The sequence below is a fragment of the Prosopis cineraria genome, unplaced genomic scaffold, assembly GCF_029017545.1.
Source record: "Prosopis cineraria cultivar Desert tree isolate PC_DT_omini unplaced genomic scaffold, ASM2901754v1 PC9, whole genome shotgun sequence".
Lineage (NCBI taxonomy): Eukaryota > Viridiplantae > Streptophyta > Magnoliopsida > Fabales > Fabaceae > Prosopis > Prosopis cineraria.
In genome coordinates this window covers 29,434,977-29,452,359 of record NW_026555340.1, presented here as the reverse complement: position 1 = coordinate 29,452,359, position 17,383 = coordinate 29,434,977, and the positions used below count along the sequence as shown (strand labels likewise).

The window sequence follows — 17,383 nt, the reverse complement described above, 5'->3', positions numbered from 1 at the left end:
CATGAATGATTCAAACAATTTCTATTAAAAATTATAGTGAAGTTATATCTCAAGCTTTGCATTAATGTACTTACGAGAAAAATAGTTGAAAATTCTATTTTACAAAGTGATCTAGCAAGACTATTTATTAAAACTTCTATAAGAAGCTAGATCAGTACTTATAAAAACAAAATTTTTATTTTACTTTTGGTATATTTTATCTTACATATTGTAGCACTTATACACTTTAAGCCAACAAAATTCTCCTACTAAAATTGGCTTTTAGTTCGAAGCTAGATATTTTTTAAATTTGAATATATAGCAATTATTCTTATTATTACTCCACCACACTAGACAGGAATTAGTGTTTGGTGAAAAACTCATTCTTCTTGTTTGTTTCTAAATGAAACAAATGAATGTTTTCCAAAGGAAACAAATAAAATTAGGAGATTTATTCATATAATGAGTTGGTCATTGATTGACTAAGTTTTCTCAACTTAAAGGGGAGAAAAAACTAGCTCTAAAATAAAATATATGGAATGCATTATCATTTTTTTGTTTATATCCTCTCAAACAACAATATAAATCAAAAATTCATCAAATGCATCCACAAAATATTATAAAATATCTGCAAGATACAATTACTAATTAAAGTGAGAATTATTAAATCTCAAATTCTAGTTGAAATGCTCCGATGATTATAAAAGGAACGAGACATGTTTGAAACATGAAAATTTAACTAGTTTTAAATATAAATATATTGAAAAAGATGAATATATAATTAAAATGATCATATTGAGGAGACTGACATCCTAAAAGAAGGGTTAAGATATAACTGATCATGAAAGCTCCAAAAAAGGTTTAGGTACCTAAAAGTAATAAAGATATTTCAAAAAGTTATGCCGCAAATAGAAAAATGAAAACTAAAAATATAAAGTTGTCGGTAGTAATTTTGATGATAACATCATGTGATCAAATGATAATCTTATGCAAATATGTTATGAAAAGTAAATAGAAAGATGAGTAGCCAAAGGAAAAAATGAGAAGTAACATAACGTGACTATAATTACATTTAAATATATGAACATAGACCTGTAACTAAACACCTAATATGTAAAATTATTTTGAATAGTTATGTGAAATTATTTTGAGATATATGAATATTTATGGAAAAATAAAAATTTTCACAATGATATAATGATGTTCATGACCAAATATGTCATCTCATAGCAGACATTTGTATATATTATTAATTTGGCAATGTGTAAATTGAAATATGATGTGCCTATTGGATATTATAGTATATGTATATGATTCACTAATTAGTAAAATTTACATAAAAATAATTGAAGGATAAAAAATGCCAAAAGCATAACTAAGATAATTATTTATTATGTGGATTAAAATAATCTGAGTGGACGTAATTAACTAAAAGGACTTGCATTGGAAAAATATGTATAATTTTTCAAGTCGAATTGTTAAATATCCTTATGATTTCAATATCATTATATTTTTATGATAATTTTGTCAAAAAAAATATACTAAATATAATGCTCTATGAATACCATGTATTTTACTATAATGTTTATATATCTTTATGGTATTGCATATGTTATAATTTTGCAAGAAAAATTAAGTTCTTGAAGGTGGAAAAATAGATAATGAAATAAATATTCGGTGTAGTTCTATAAAACCATTATATCATATCATTTTATTAAAAGCAAATTGAATATGTAAATACAAGATATATCATGATGATTTTTCAGAATAACTTTTCTTTTATAATATTCATGGTTCATAAGACAAACAAGTGTGTATTGATAATTCAACATATTCAAAAGATATGTTACAAGGATATATATATATATATATATATAATCTAACATATCAGAAAATATACTCGAAGATAATGTATGATGAAAATGCATTATGCATACTATGGCTAAAAAGAAGATTTAGTTGAAAAAAAATATTTGCAAAAATTACGATTGATAAATTAGTTTTCTCTATCAAGATACAATAACGAGAAGTAATATTATTATAGGAGGAGTTAAATTGATGTCTTCGTAGGGGAGTAAAATTAATGCTTTACTCTTTTTTTTCGTTAGTTAAGGTTTTGTCTTACAAGTTTTACTTGATGAAGTTTTTAATGAGATAGTTTCAATATATATTGTACACTCCTTTTCATTTACTAAATTTTTGTCTCATTGGTCTTTTTTGGTAAAATTTGAATGAGACATAGTATTTGTTTACAAACATCAAAAGAAAAGTATTATGAATATTATAATTTGTGGACGTTTATAACTTCACAACCTCTTAGGTTCCATCTCATGGTTAATGCAATTTATCCTACAACTCTTTAATTGGCAGTTTTTTAATATTTATTCATATAAGCTCCAATGGTTTTATGTTGTACCATGATACAGAATAATTCTTTTATTTAAGAAATTATAACTCTTATGTGTAGGGTTGGAGATTTATAAATAGAGAATATACACCATACATCAGTGATATCCAAGTCAATGAATATTGCTCCTCATTTCTCTCCAATTTTCTCTTGTGTTCTTCATTTATTTCATCTCAATCTTTTACATTGTTCTTATTTTCATAACATATGTCAACTATTTGATCTAGCATGCATAACAAAAATTAAACAGTGTTCAAAAAATTTTAGTTTGATCTAATTTTGCGCAATACCAAATCCGTCATTTTTTTGGCAAAATGTTATTATTTTAATAAATTAAATTTAAATTTAAACGCATACTGTTTTTAAAATACTACTTAATATTCAAAAAAAAAAAAACATGGAACTTCCCTATATGCTCATAGCTGAATAAGAATTAATATTAGAAAAAATGATAATAAAATTTTATCAAAATATATAAATGACCATTAACGGTGAAAATAGGCTAGGTTAAATTAAATTTTGATCAAATAAATCTAAGCTTGTGTGATAAATCAAAGACCTAAACTTGGCTAGAAGCCTGTATATGACTTTTTTTACAGATCAAGCTTGAAAATACAATACGATATAATAATAAAGTAACAATATCAAGATTAATATATAAGTTTAATATGATTGAAAATATAATTAAAAATAAAAAATAATAGATTGATTAAAAATTAAATAGTAAAACTAAAATATTTGTTAAATATTGGCCAGCATGTTGGATTCATAGGGTGGCTTCAAAAAAATAAGTCAAACCTATTTAACTAAACATGCTTAATTAAAAGCATAAGCATATTTCGTAAGTTAGGCTGAACCTTATGTAGGTCAGCTGTAGGCTTTAATTAAGAGCTTGGCCTATTTCCCCCCTTAAATTAACAATCAAGTCTCTTAAAATGTCATAATTTTTTTAAATCTTTGAGTACCTTCATAGTATTAATAATTTTAAGTTAAATAATTATATTGCTTCTTGTTTAATGATAAAAAAAATTATATTCAAGAAGTTATGATTTTTTATTTAATATTTACAATTCACAAAATAAAAATTATAATTGTTTAAACAAAAGTTATGACTAATTGTTTTCAAAATTTAGTCTTCAATGATAAAAAAAATCTCACATAAATTTTAATTTTTTATTTAATATTTATAATTCACAAAATAAAATTTATAATTTATTAAACAACAATTGTACTAATTATTTTAAGTGTTTAAATTTTAATGATAAAAAAATTTATGTCAAAAAATTTAATTTCTTATTTAATTTTAATGATTCATAAAAGAAAAATTATAATTAATTATTTTAAATAAACATTTAATTATTTAATTTAAAATTATTAATGTCAAGTCAGAAATTTACGAGGAATTATAACATTTTAAAAGAGCTAATTATCACATAAATATTTTAACGGAATTTTCTTGTCATTTTCCCATATTAATATTCCCAAATTATCGATTTACGTGTCATTAACATTGCACGCTACTTTTTACCACCGCAGATTACAATACAAGGCTCAGACAGGCCCGATGAAGAAAGCACGTACAACCCGAAGTCGCAAATAAAGAGTCAAAATAATGGCCCAGCAGACTCTAGATCAGCGAAGTCGTAATAACTTCTACATACATATATGCATAAAAAAAGCTCTACATACACATGCTTTATGCAGGCCATGTCGGACACCATATACATTTATTGACCAAAAAAAAAAAAAGGATAGGCCTACTCGTTCAGCATCAGTAGTTCGGTACTTAATCACGGGATGCCACACACCATTGGGTTCACTATCATTGAAATATTAAAGACGCTTCATCTGAGCGTCCTCCCCATTAACTAAATCCAAAACAACACGTTTGATGCTTCCATTGTTCTTCTTCAGCAGCCTCCTGTTCATTTCATTATCGCGGAAGCCCTGAATTCACAAATAATCAGGTGTTAAAAGGCACAGGTGATTACGAAAAGAAACAAGCAGCATCAATACCACATCCAATGAAAACACTCTGCTCAAACAACTTACCATCTCCTGTAACTCATCAAGAAGAGGGTCCCAGTCAGAAACACCGCAGAGATCATCCACTGACTGCTCCAGATCGTACTCGTTCATCCTCAAGATCTCCTTGTTCAAATCAACCTGCCTGAAACCCATCTCCTCAAGTTCCTTAAGAAGAGTCTCCTCTAAGGAATTATCTCCATCTATTATTTCAGAGGACGATGACGGTGGAACAACATCAGGGCTTTGCGAATTAGAGGCAACAGCAGGAGCTGTTTCTGAGAAATCAATGATAGGGTAAGAAACAGTGGGAGGTGCCGCAGAAGTTGCAGGGGGCAAGCCACCATGACCCACAGTTGTAGTTTCATCCATAAAGAGATTTTCTCCCAGCTCTTGCCTGGGTTGCTCATCAACCTGTCGCTTCTCAAATTTTGTGGAAGCGCTAGGATTGAAGGATTGGGATTGAAGAAAGGCGTCATTCACTTCAGGACGAACATTGATATCTATATTCTCCGGCCCTTTAGAACCACTTTCTTCAAGGGGTATATTCAAGTTCAGGCCTTGAGAGTCATCATAAAATGAATCCTTGAGTGAAGCATCCACCTATGTGCAGGATAAAAACATAAGCCCAATTTCACGGAACCACCACCAACAGCACCCAAAGTTTCTCAGCCGAATAATTGAAAATAAATGCAATGTCCACAAAACTGGTTTACCTGAATAAGCACCCAAACACGTTGTCCAAACTTTTGACCAGCAGGGAATGCCATTCTCCAGTATGAAATGTATTGACCTGGAGACTTTGGTGCCCTAAAGTCAACAGCAACGTCAAGTTCTTTGTCCACAGGTATGCCTTCCACAGGAATCTGTGGCATGTTTTACAAGATAAAGCACTCAGAAGACTAAGACAAAACATTCTAAAATAAGCAAAACAAGCCTTTAGAAAAGCTCGTTAATTAAAAGCAATGATCAAACTACAAGATGAGAATCCAAAAAACCTCCAAGTTAACTGAATGGAAGTCGCTGAATTTGTCCCCTCCAATCCAAACAAGTTGACATCCTTTGGGCCAGGGCACAGTGCCATTGTTGCGCATCCGCCAAATCTTTGTAAATGTGGTAGATGGCGCCATTATTGTACCATCTATTACAGTAACATCCAAAATGAACCGGCTGTCTATCCTGGTCTTGGACATCCACTGGTTCACAAGAGCTTTGTTTCTAAGAACATGTGCCATTGGCTGGCAGGAAAAAGGGAACAAAATCAGCAGATACATAAAACTAAAGCAGGATGACAACATAGTAAAAGAGTTCATAAAAATTTTTACACGTCGATAATCATGCAAAATCTTAATGGGTCCTGGGCGACGGCAGGGTACAGGACGATCAATTCTGACATAATCTGTTCCATTACCAATTTCAGTGAAGCAGATGCTGCAAAGGTCATAATTTTCTTTCCTGCAACAAGAGAAATTTGTATAAACTTTTAAAAAATACCTATTGAAACCTATTCCATAATATTAGTGACATAAAAAAAAAATCTTACTCTTTGGATTTGTAACGAGGTCCTGTTATAGGATAAACACCACATCCATCACAGAGGATACCCTTATGGAACATGCCACCCATGGCCTCAGTGTGACTATGGCTCCTTTTAAATGGATGGACCCGATGGTTTTCAAAAGAGGGTGCTGTTGAATCAACAACATTCAATCCAGAAAAGGGACATCCAACAAAAGGACTGAAACCAATTGGTGTAGACTGGGTTGAGATGTTGCCAGCAGCTGCCTGACTAGTGGATGCCCCAGGACTACCACCCTTACACTTCATGTCATCATCTGTAGCTTTCTTACCCTTTTTACCATCACCTTCGGGTGCTGCTGAGAAAACTTGTACAGCATCTGCACTTGTGGATTGAGATGGATTCGAATCAGAGGGGACAACATTGAGATCAACAGAAGCAACTGGTGCTGTTACACCTCTCGTAACACTTTCATTTAACTGTTGATTGGCTTCAGAAGGTGAGTCCACAAATGGAGACTCTGGACAACTTAGAGCATGGGGGTCAGATTCTTTACTAGCATCACTTTTAGAGTGAATACCAGCTGCACCCACAGGCTGGGAGTTTGGATTTCTCTTGGATTGACCCAATTTGGATATGGAATCCACAAGAGTACCAATCACTGGACTAGATGATGCAGCTTTGGAAGCCAAGTTTAGAGATAAATTAGAAAGGAACTCAAGTACTGGCTCTGGAACAGATTTAAAATCATCAGAAACGGCAGCACTTCCACTCCCCATAAATGGATTCAAGATGCGAGGGGACCTTAAGGGAGTAGAACTTCCACTAGCCATTGAATTTGATTTACTAGCATTATCATTGCTCATTTGTAAATTAATTTTCAAGAATTTTAGGTTCTGCCTCATCACATCAAGCAGATCATCATCATCCACAAGCGTCACCAAATCCCCATCTTCGTCAACATATCTCAGCACGAAATTGGCTTCAGGGGGGATATTGAAAAGGGAACAAGCCTTGGACCTCAATCTAGCCATGTCCAGATCCAGTTGATTGTTCTCATCCACACGAGCATTGAAACGCCTGAGGCTATCTCCATATTTGACCTATAAAAATAACGAAAAACAAGAAAGCATTTGAAATTCTACAATAGTGGAGCCATGCTTAAGCTTGAAAATAAACAAAATTCAAGACCAGATACGAAATCAAAAAATATGCGAAACTATTTCTCATAAAGTTAAGAATCACGTGAACTGTCAACTAACATTAAAAAAGCACAACTTGTTTCGGTACCAAACAAATATATGCGTGTGGGTGTGGGTGCACTGTAAACTCCAAGAGAATTGGTATCAATCCTTGGAAAAGATGTCGAAATAAAAATGCGTGGTTATAGATTAAGAAAATGCTATAGTGAACATGACATTCAAATAAACAAGAATTAGTTGATAAACATGGAGATAAGTCAAAGAACAAAGTTGTACTATGGAGAAAACTGAAGTGTTTGCGCTCTTCTACCCTGGGAAATTTGTGAGCGTAAAATATAATTTCAATCTCTGGAGGAAATTATCAAGAAACATTTCACCATCAACTCACCCAATGAGATAAATTCGCAACAAATAAAAAGATATGGCAAATTAAAACCAAAACTAGCAACGAACGCATTCAAAATCCAACAAAACTTCGAAGGCCCCCCACCCACGAGTTTCCCAAAAGAACTGAGAAACAAATAAATAAATTGAACCCCAAACAACAAAACCGGATGGGGGAAATGGAAATTGAAAATTCAAACCTTGATCACTAGAGTAGACTCCATGGCTTAAGAGCACCAGCCGAGCACCGACCAAAGAACGCGTAGTAGTGAGGCGCGAGGCAAAGACTCAAAACCCTAACCCTAGGCAGAGAAGAGCTTCAGATTGGAAACAAGGAAGGCAGGGACTAAAACCTTCGAAGCGTCCCTGGTAAGCCGCTATCGACGCTCAGGTTTCCGCGTTCACTCCGATACAGAGGGGTAATACGCGGATCGTATGATATATAGTTACTAAGTTGGCTTGGTGGATAAGAAAATTTCTTTGACTTTTTATTTCTTCGTTGCAAAGTTAGCCGTGGGACCCGCTGAGATATGCTGCGAGCTGGGCATAATCTCTTGTACAAAAAAATTAAAAAAAAAAACTTGTACCAAAATATAAATGTATTTCAAAACTTTTTTTTTTTGTGTAAAAATATATATAAATATGTTTATATTGAAAATAATAATTATAAAAATTTTATTTTTCAACACTATATAAATAATCATGACATAAAAGTTAGGGCGAATCGCAATAAAGGCTTTTATAGTGAACATAATTGTAGATAAGGTTTAAATAATTTTGATATATCTCTGAACGTCCAAGGGCTTTATTTGTAATTATGTTCAACATTGTAATGACCCAATTACCCCTCACATTCAGGTCACTCATCAACTTTGCATTTTCTTCCTTCTCTTCTTCTTTCTTATACTTTCTTCTTTTCCTTCCTCTTCTGTATTGATTCCTTGTTGTTTTTTAGATAATTTTTTAGTAAAGATAATGCTCATGGCAATGGATGGGAGGGCAAATATGATGTCTTGCAATTCTTTCACTGATATAGCCATGAATCATGGATAGTTGTTGCTGTGGGTAGCTAATGACAAACTTGCGGTCGCCGCAAACCATTATGTAAGAGTGGATTGTGTCTTATTATACGCTATTAGAATTTCCACTAATATAATACATTTGATTGTGATCATACTTTTATAGCACCATTACACTAGATTCTTTGAAGAACATTGTATCATCATCTCCTTGCACTTCTTAGGACCATGCATCTTTCCCATCCTTATATTTTGTTGTGAAATATTTCATTAACTAAGGAATGTATATCTAAATGGATATTTTGTCGTTAATAAATGAATTTTAATTATTATTTAAGGACCTTTTGTTGTACATTTCAAATGGGTTACTTGTGAATTTCAAGTAGGATATAGTTATTGATTTAATGAAAACAAAGTGTTATTTATAAATTTTTTATTATTTTTGATACAGATTTTTTTACAGTGAATATACATATTTTGGTGTAGATATTATTTATGAAAATTATATTGTTATTTGTAGAGTTTACATTGTACAAACTTTATAATTAACTTGTGCAAATGTCTTTGTATATCATATATACAGACCTTGTATTGTAAATATATGGACTTTTTGATGTTACTTATGGATATTCTGTTGTAAATTACTCCTTAGGTCCTATTTACAAGTCACTTTTAATACGCTTCATCAATACTGAGGAAAATTTTAAAACTCATTAACTCTGTCTTAAAATTTAATAAGTTATCAACTTTATCCCTATTAAATGTACACACTTTAATAATATATTTTCTCTCTCCAACATTCAATGGAAGATAACAGAGAAAATTTGTGATGAAAATTTAATAACGTGACTTATAAATAGGACTAAATTTTTTTTTCTTCTTTTGCCTTATAAATAGGACTAGAGGGACTAGTTAATTGCAACACTCGATGAATTAGATTATAAGGAAGAAGCCTTTTACATCTTATTATGCAATAATATTTTTTTGAAACTTCGACTTCTGATTTGCTAATAGTTAAAAGATTAGATTATGTGTTGTAAAAATATGAATATTATCATATTAATATTGGGCATTCAGTTGTGAAGTCAATTATAGATTATCCAAATATGATGCATTTGTTCTTGAAAATTCAATGAAAACATATTATTAATATATAAGGACCTTGTGCAGATATTCATGTGTACCATATAAAAGAAACTTGTGTTGCTAATATGTGAAACTCGTCATGTTATTTGAACTTAACCGAACGGATGATGTGAAATATATGAATATTATATTGTTAATAAGTGAACTTTGTCATGTTATATATGGACTTTTTGATGTTCATAAACTGGGAAGCTTTTGCAAATGTTCAACTTAACAACATAGATAATGTAAAATAGATGGACATTGTATTGTTAACAAATTGATACTTTCATTTTATACATTGACTTTCCATTATTCATAAATTTGAAAAACTTTTTTAAATGTTTAGCTTAATCACACAAGCTATATGAAATAAATAAATATCATGTTGTTAAAAAATGGATCTTATCATATTATATATAGACTTTTTGTTGTTCATAAACTTGAAATTTTTTTTTGTTAAGCTTAGCCAATTAATAAACTAGACATGCATGGATTTTTAGATGAAAATATAAACATTATGTTATGTGTGATGGATATTGTGTTGTATATTGTTTACCTAATTCATACATTTTGTCAAGTCTAATCTATTGATCAATTGGACATACATGGACTTTTAGTTGAGAATATATGAATATTGTGTTGTGCATAATAGATATTGTGGTGTACATTGTTTGCCTAATTTGTACATTTTGTTAAGCCTAATCTATTGATCAATTAGACATGTATGGACTTTTTAGTTGAGTATGAACATTATATTATGCATAGTAGATATTATGTTGTACATTATTTGCTTAACTTGTATTTTTTGTTAAGTCTAGCCTGGAAAACATGGGTACGCCAAAAATGGCACCATTGTTGTGTTGGATACGTACTCGACATGGAGACGTGTCCCAAACACAGATGCAGTGCATCCCTTTTTTTTTGTCAATACATTCGGATATGGGTAGGTACAAGTTGACATAGGCAGATGTGGGTTAGATGTAGAGCACAACGAGGTTTTTGGCATGTTTTTTTTTTGAAAAATTTGATGCCTTACTTCGTCGTTTCTATCTTATTCCCAAATCCATCACTTTTTCTCCCACGTTGAGTTATGTCGCTCTTATAGCTTTGTTTCTGACGATTTGACCTAGTGACCTTGAATTTGTCGTTGTCCTTCCCTTCGACTTTGGCCTATGGTTTTGTCACCGTTGCTTGTCCAGTCATCTTTCTTTGCAGCTTCATCAACTCAAGTTGCCTAACCAGCCAACTCATATGGCCTAATCATTCTGTCTCTCCTCATCTCTCAGCCAGTTGAGACTTGTAAACTTGTTGTGCACTATTAGTGTTTTCACTTTCTTGTTGTGCTTTCTATTTTTACGATTGTCAAGACTGGAATTTAAATAAATTATTTAGATAATTTAGATAAATTATGAAATTGAAAATAAGTATGTCTTTAAATATTTAATATTTTATTATTTATATAGCCATACCTATATCCTAAAATTTTTAAAAATTGTCGTATTCGATACTCGTATCCATATTGGTGCTTCATAGAGCCTAGCCTACTAATAAATTGGACATGCATAAACTTTCAGTGAGAATATATGAACATTATATTATACATGGTAAATATTGTGTTGTACATTATTTGCCTAACTTATATTTTGTTAAGCCTAACATGCTGATATATTGGACAAGCATGAACTTTTTCAAATCATAAGGGCAAAAATCATATTTTTGATCTAAAAAAAAATTATAACAAAAGGCCTTAAATCTGCGGTACAATATCAAAATTTTTAAGTTCAAAGTGTAATAATTTATTTTTTCAAGGTCCTTAATATGATTCCCCTTAAAAGTTAACTATGTGTTTCTTTATAAACTTTACTTTCATTGAAAATGTTATATTTAGGATTAATATTATTTTTAAAGTCAAAGGCAATCACTACATCTGTACAGCATGTTAGTACTTATTTTCCTAGACCTATCTTTATATATGATTATTGGTTAGTTATACGTTACACTTTCAAGTGTTAAAAATATGCATGGCTCGAAAAGTTTGATCCATGGAAATGATAACATGACAATGACAACTACTACTAGTGTCTTCAAAAAGATATTTCAAAACATCAAAACTTTCAATATATTTGAGAATTAAATCATTTTGTTGACTTTAGACCTACATTTTTGTTTCCTAAATATTAATTTAGATAAAACGCAAACACCTTGATTCAATCTTTAATAATTCAGTCATTTTTTCTTATACAATTGCCATTTATCATTGTCATGATCCGAACTCGTGTATTCTCATACATAATAGCATTATTTAACGCATGCAACCGAAGGGGTTGTGACTAGTTGTCAATGAACAAGAGAATCAAACATAAGAATGGCCTGAACTGGAGTTTCGATTCCCGCCCAATAAAAACAGGAGAAGAGCGTCTAAACCATAGAGTAAAACAGCAACTCTTTCCAGCTCAATCGAATCAGAGAAGCACCGCCAAACTGGAGGAAATGCATTGAACTTTACATCACTTAATGGACGGTGGAGGTTTGTTGATAATAGATGGTCGGGCTGTCTACTCAATCAGTTAAATGGATCATTCCACCTATTATTCCACCTACAACCAATACTTAGAGAAACCACTCGAAGTTCTAACTCTGACCATATCTCCACCCCCCCCCCCCCCAAAAAAACCAAACACACGCACACGACGCACCGCTTCCTCCATTCTTATCTCTGAGAATTTGAAGGAAAAAGCTTGAGAACGAAGGCAGAAAACACTGGCGGAGAAATTAAAACTTGGTGATTAGTGAATACTGTGCATTGGTAACTGTCGCTCTTCCATGGTCCGTCTTGAAATTATAGTTAAACTTTCTTCTAGCATAGCTAAACTTTGACAACCAAACAATCTAAGAAAAACACGAGTATGTCTGTTATCATCTGCTTTCAGCAAGGCATAGCGGCTTTGGTGCAACCAAAGGAGATAAAGGGAATTGACACTTGCCAGCGTGCAGCATTTACAATTTATAATCTTCAACTGATGAGCTTATTGATGAGAGCATTCAAATCCAGAATAAAGCTACTGTACCCTCCCCTTAAAGCCGCTGATCAAGGTAAGGATCTCTTGGAGTCCTAGGAGATCCCAAGGCAGATCCCAGATACTCGGTAACATTTCCAGAAACACTGGATACATAATTCTTCAACCAGGAGGTGCTTCGTGTTAACCAGCCAGCCTCTGCCAGTTCTTGGATTTCACGGCTTTTCCTTTCCTCCTCAAGCAATATATCAACCCATCTCTTAGCCATAAAAGTTTTTACGGCTCCAACCCCTTCATCTACAATTTCCTTTGGTGGCAATTCCAGAGGGTTCTCCCCCAAGTTGAGCTTGACCAAATTGTCAAGGCGACCAAATGTATCAGGAAGTGCATGAATCTGATTGTTGCTGAGATCCAATTCCCTGAGGTTAGTCAGATCACCAAATGTCTCAGGAAGTTCTCTAAGGTCACTGAAATTACTGCTCAGGTTGAGAACTTCAAGATTAGTCAATTTCCCTATTGCAATAGGAAGCCCATGAAGCTCATTAAAATGAGCATCTAGACAGCGCAACGCTCTCATTTCACAAACAGATGATGGAAGAGATCGAATCTTGTTCAATTGAATAGACAGCCTCTGTAAGTTTACTAGTTCATGTCCAATGTTTGTTGGCAAATATGTCAGACCATTGAAGCTTACATCCAGCTCCACCAATGACCTGATCATTTAAAATACATATTTAGAGTTTCCAGATGATGAGTTTGGTCAATCACAATCCGACAAACCACTTCTTCAGTTATTTCATGCGGATTTTCTTTTCTTTTCTTTTCTATTTTCTTTTTTAAAAAAAGCTGAAAGATGAACAACTATGGTAAACATTACGCAACGAAGCTGATATTTAAGTGAAGAAATAGATCCTAATTTCACATATTTAAAAAGATCATGCAGTTTCAAAATCTCATACCTGACCCTCTGCTTAATCATATTTAAAAGCAGAGGCATGTTAAGTGTCATATTAATTTGACATGAAAACCAAATCACAAAGTCTACATGAATCACTGAAATTAAATATTTCAACCATAATATAGAGTGCAGATCTAATGAAATTCTCCAAAGTATATATGTTTGTCCTGCATACCTGCAGTGACAGATGGAATCAGGTAGGGCATTTAGCTTGTTCCCAGAGACATTCAGAAATTTCAATTTTTGTAACAAGCCGATTGAATCTGGAAGAGACTCCAAAAGATTTGAAGAGACATTAAGCTCTTCAAGACTTTGCAACCCAGCTACTGAATCAGGGATCGCCTGTTATGTTGTACAGTATGCTGACTCATAAGTAAATCCAAAATAGCACTATAATTTTAGAAATTAATCGAACATCAAGCCAATGCATTCAAAAGGAAAATTGTCCTCAACTCATCAATCTTGCCACACATAGACACATATTTCTTGAATGTTAGTGGGTATATGATCCACCAAACATCCATTTATGCTTTAAAAATCAATTCATGTATCACTAAATCGGGAAAGAGAATACATAAAAATTGAAATAAAACTTTCAGAAATATGTAAATGATAATTATGTTATTGTATATTCCTAAAATAAAAGAATTTGCAAGATAGCTTTAAAGATGAAAATTAAACTAAGAAACAGTTATGAACTCTTGTCATTTTTTTCAAGTTATCCAGCAAAGCCAAGCGTCGTAATGTTATTTTGGATTCACACTAATCAGTATAGAATTGATAGTCATATCTGAGATTCCAATAATCCAATGTAAGCAAGCTTTAGTTTCTACAATTTCAGCAAGAACAGCGAAAATGTTCCAATACCAAGTGGTCTGACCTCGAGCTGATTGTTCGAAAGATCAAGCGCAACCAATCCAGGGATTCGTCCAAAGGCCTCAGGCAAGAACCTTAACCGCCGCCCTGAAAGATCCAATCGCTCTATCCCCTTTCCATATGCCTCCCACATTATCCCCACAACCTCTTCGTTGACCTCTTCCCCAACGTGCTCGTCTTTCTCACCCTCGGCACTATCCGGTGCTTCCCCACCAGACTCGTAAATTTCTACCAGCCTCTTCTCAGCATCCTTAAGCAGTTTCTCATAAGCATCGTGCATCTCGTCCAACTGTATCAGTGATTTACACGGCCGCATATCTTTCTCCGCTAACTCCCTGCACTCCTTCTCTTTTTCGGCTTGATTAGCTCGCCACTGAAGGATGTCAATATTCTCGGGCCTCCGGGACAGCACAATCTCCTCAAGTTGCTTGGACAAAAGGGCTTCAATATCCGCAAGCTTGGCCTTTGCACGATCGACGGCTTCATGGTCGGGTCGCTCCCCGATAAGCTTGAGTATTGATCGGGTCTGGGAGACGTCGGAGACTGCGCGGGTCATGGCAGCTAAGAGTTTGGGATCAGTGAGGTGAGGCATTTTGCCCACAATATCGGATTCAGGCGAAGATGGGCGAAGATGTGGCGGCGGCGGCGGCGGCACAGGGTGAGGTTGTTCGATATCGAATTCGGCGGCGGCGGAAGGTCTGGAACCCAGAGAAGGGAGACGACTCATGACGTAGGAGAGGATAGGGAAGGTTCCGGGGTTGGGATCCATGGCGCCGGAGGAGAGACTGGATTGAGAGGTGTTTGAGTTTGTGAAGCGTGCCGCCTGATGCAGCGAGGAAACTTGATTGATTACTACGCGAAATCAGCCTTGCAGATAAAAACCATTCTGTTCTGATTCCTCGTGTGGTCCGACCCTAGAAATGAGCATTGTCTTTTCTTTTTAGTAGAATAGAGAGATTGTGTCCAAAAACAAATGCAGAACAAAAAAAATTGAAGATGTTAGGATTGGAATTTGCTGACATTAGTATATTGCATGTTTGGCACACATGAAAAGTAACTAAAAATACTTAAGTGATTATTTTTTTTTTTTTTCCTCTTCACCTTTGCTTTGCTGCTGGTCAAATATTTGGATGTCTTGCCAATTGTCTATTAGCAATGCCAGCGATAGACGTGAGCGGCAAACGAACTGTTTGAGTCGTGCCTGAAAGGATATTATCCTTAAAAATTATTTCGACACACTTACAACGATCGACAGTTTTTTAGGATTAAACAAGCACTTCTTACGAAGGAAAGAAATAGAACAACAAAGACTAAAAAACAGACATAGATGAACACAAGAGCAGAAGGCAGAGGGAGGAGAGAATTGCCTCGAAAATTCAAGAGGTTGGTCGAGTTTTTCTATCTGCACTCATGGCTATATATAACCCGAAGATAGATACATGAACGTCGACTCATAACTATCGGTTATGGATTGATGCTTCAGTTACACACGTTTAAGACATTAACTCACAAACTGTCAAGGTTAGAGGTTTTTCGGGTAAGTTAAAAATAATTATTTATTTAAATAACCCGGTAAAAAAAACTCATTGCCTTTTAAACTTGCGTGCAGGGGTTCTATGTTAACCTATCTCAAACGCGCAAGGTCACTTTTATTCCAAACTCATTTTACTAACCCACTTCATTCCTTAATATATATATATATTAGGAGAGTCTTTCATTTAATCAATGTAGAACTTTGACATACACAGTTTTGACACACACACACAACATTGTCATACTGCTACAGGCTGTCATTGTTAAAGCAAAAGAGTATATGACAAAGCTCGCAGGGAAATGGAATCTCTCATATCTCGTTTGCTTAAATAAGCGTCAGACGATAGCAGCAGACTCGATGTATCTACAGAAACGCTCTATCACATTTGCCCTAGATGCCTTAGTTCTCTAGTGCTGTGCTTATCAGAAGCTACAAGCATGGACGTGAAATTACCCGTGAAGCAGACAATATTCAGTGAATTGTTGACATTTTAATCGGTAAGAAAATGGGCGATGACTTTGTCAAAATATGGGCAGATAAGAAAGAGCTTGCTAGTTGCTACGCTTCAAAAATTCCAACCATCTACCGCCATGAGATCAGTAGGATCACAGCTCAACTGTGTATTGCCATTGGAAGGGGACACGTGCTGGTGCCAAAAGAAACGAGATTTTCCTTATTGTCGACATGGCTAGAAGCGCTGTATGAAGACTTCGGACAGATGAGGAGATCTTCCAGAGCTGTTCGTAGGAAGCTAGTTGAGAACGGATTGAGCCAAACTATACTTACATTGCCTTTACTTCAACAGCAGGCTGTGTTACTCAATTGGTTTGATCGCTTTCTTAACAAAGGAGATAACTGTCCCAATATTCAGAAGGCGTTTGAGATTTGGTGGAGAAGGGCTTTCATCAGACAGTTTTCAGCTGAGCAGGATGATTCCCAGCTGCAAACGAGTATTTGTGATTACCCTGCCTGAAAGATATGCTACAGCTCCTAAATAACTGAAGATAAAAAAGAAATTAAATCATCCTTGTGCGTAACTAGTGACTCCTTTACACAACATTTTTTGGCCCTGTGACATAGATACGACAAATTTAAGGGTAGACGAATTGGAAATAGTGAGGAAACGAAGGGGGCAATGAACCTCTCGTTGAATTGTCATTTGTTATCAACATCGCCATGGACGACCCTCCCATTTTAACTTAATGACCTCTAAACTTCATCAACATTGACGTTGATAAAATTTAAAAGTTAAAGATCAAATCTTTATTGCTCATGTAGTTATTTTGTTTGAGGAGAAAAATGTTTTTATTTTTTATTTAAGTGTTTATATGGGAT

The 17,383-nt window shown here is 34.0% G+C and overlaps 2 protein-coding genes across 3 annotated transcripts; both read right to left on the bottom strand.

Moving 5' to 3' along the window:
* Positions 1 to 3,923: 3,923 nt before the first annotated feature.
* LOC129320834 (protein JOKA2) lies at positions 3,924 to 7,938 on the bottom strand. 2 transcript variants are annotated; one of them, XM_054966480.1, is made up of 7 exons: positions 7,717 to 7,938; positions 5,955 to 7,033; positions 5,737 to 5,866; positions 5,410 to 5,649; positions 5,128 to 5,277; positions 4,439 to 5,014; positions 3,924 to 4,333 (listed from the first exon to the last, which is right to left on the bottom strand). In XM_054966480.1, the coding sequence occupies exons 1-7, from the start codon at positions 7,738 to 7,740 to the stop codon at positions 4,220 to 4,222; spliced, it is 2,313 nt and encodes a 770-aa protein (XP_054822455.1). In that variant the 5' UTR covers positions 7,741 to 7,938; the 3' UTR covers positions 3,924 to 4,219. The 2 variants fall into 2 exon arrangements, with proteins under 2 accessions (XP_054822455.1, XP_054822454.1); XM_054966479.1 differs by having other exon boundaries at positions 5,410 to 5,866.
* Positions 7,939 to 12,431: 4,493 nt separating this feature from the next.
* On the bottom strand, positions 12,432 to 15,468 carry LOC129320967 (plant intracellular Ras-group-related LRR protein 9-like). Its single transcript, XM_054966675.1, has 3 exons — positions 14,519 to 15,468; positions 13,814 to 13,980; positions 12,432 to 13,393 (listed from the first exon to the last, which is right to left on the bottom strand). The coding sequence occupies exons 1-3, from the start codon at positions 15,281 to 15,283 to the stop codon at positions 12,739 to 12,741; spliced, it is 1,587 nt and encodes a 528-aa protein (XP_054822650.1). The 5' UTR covers positions 15,284 to 15,468; the 3' UTR covers positions 12,432 to 12,738.
* Between the last annotated feature and the right edge of the window lie 1,915 nt (positions 15,469 to 17,383).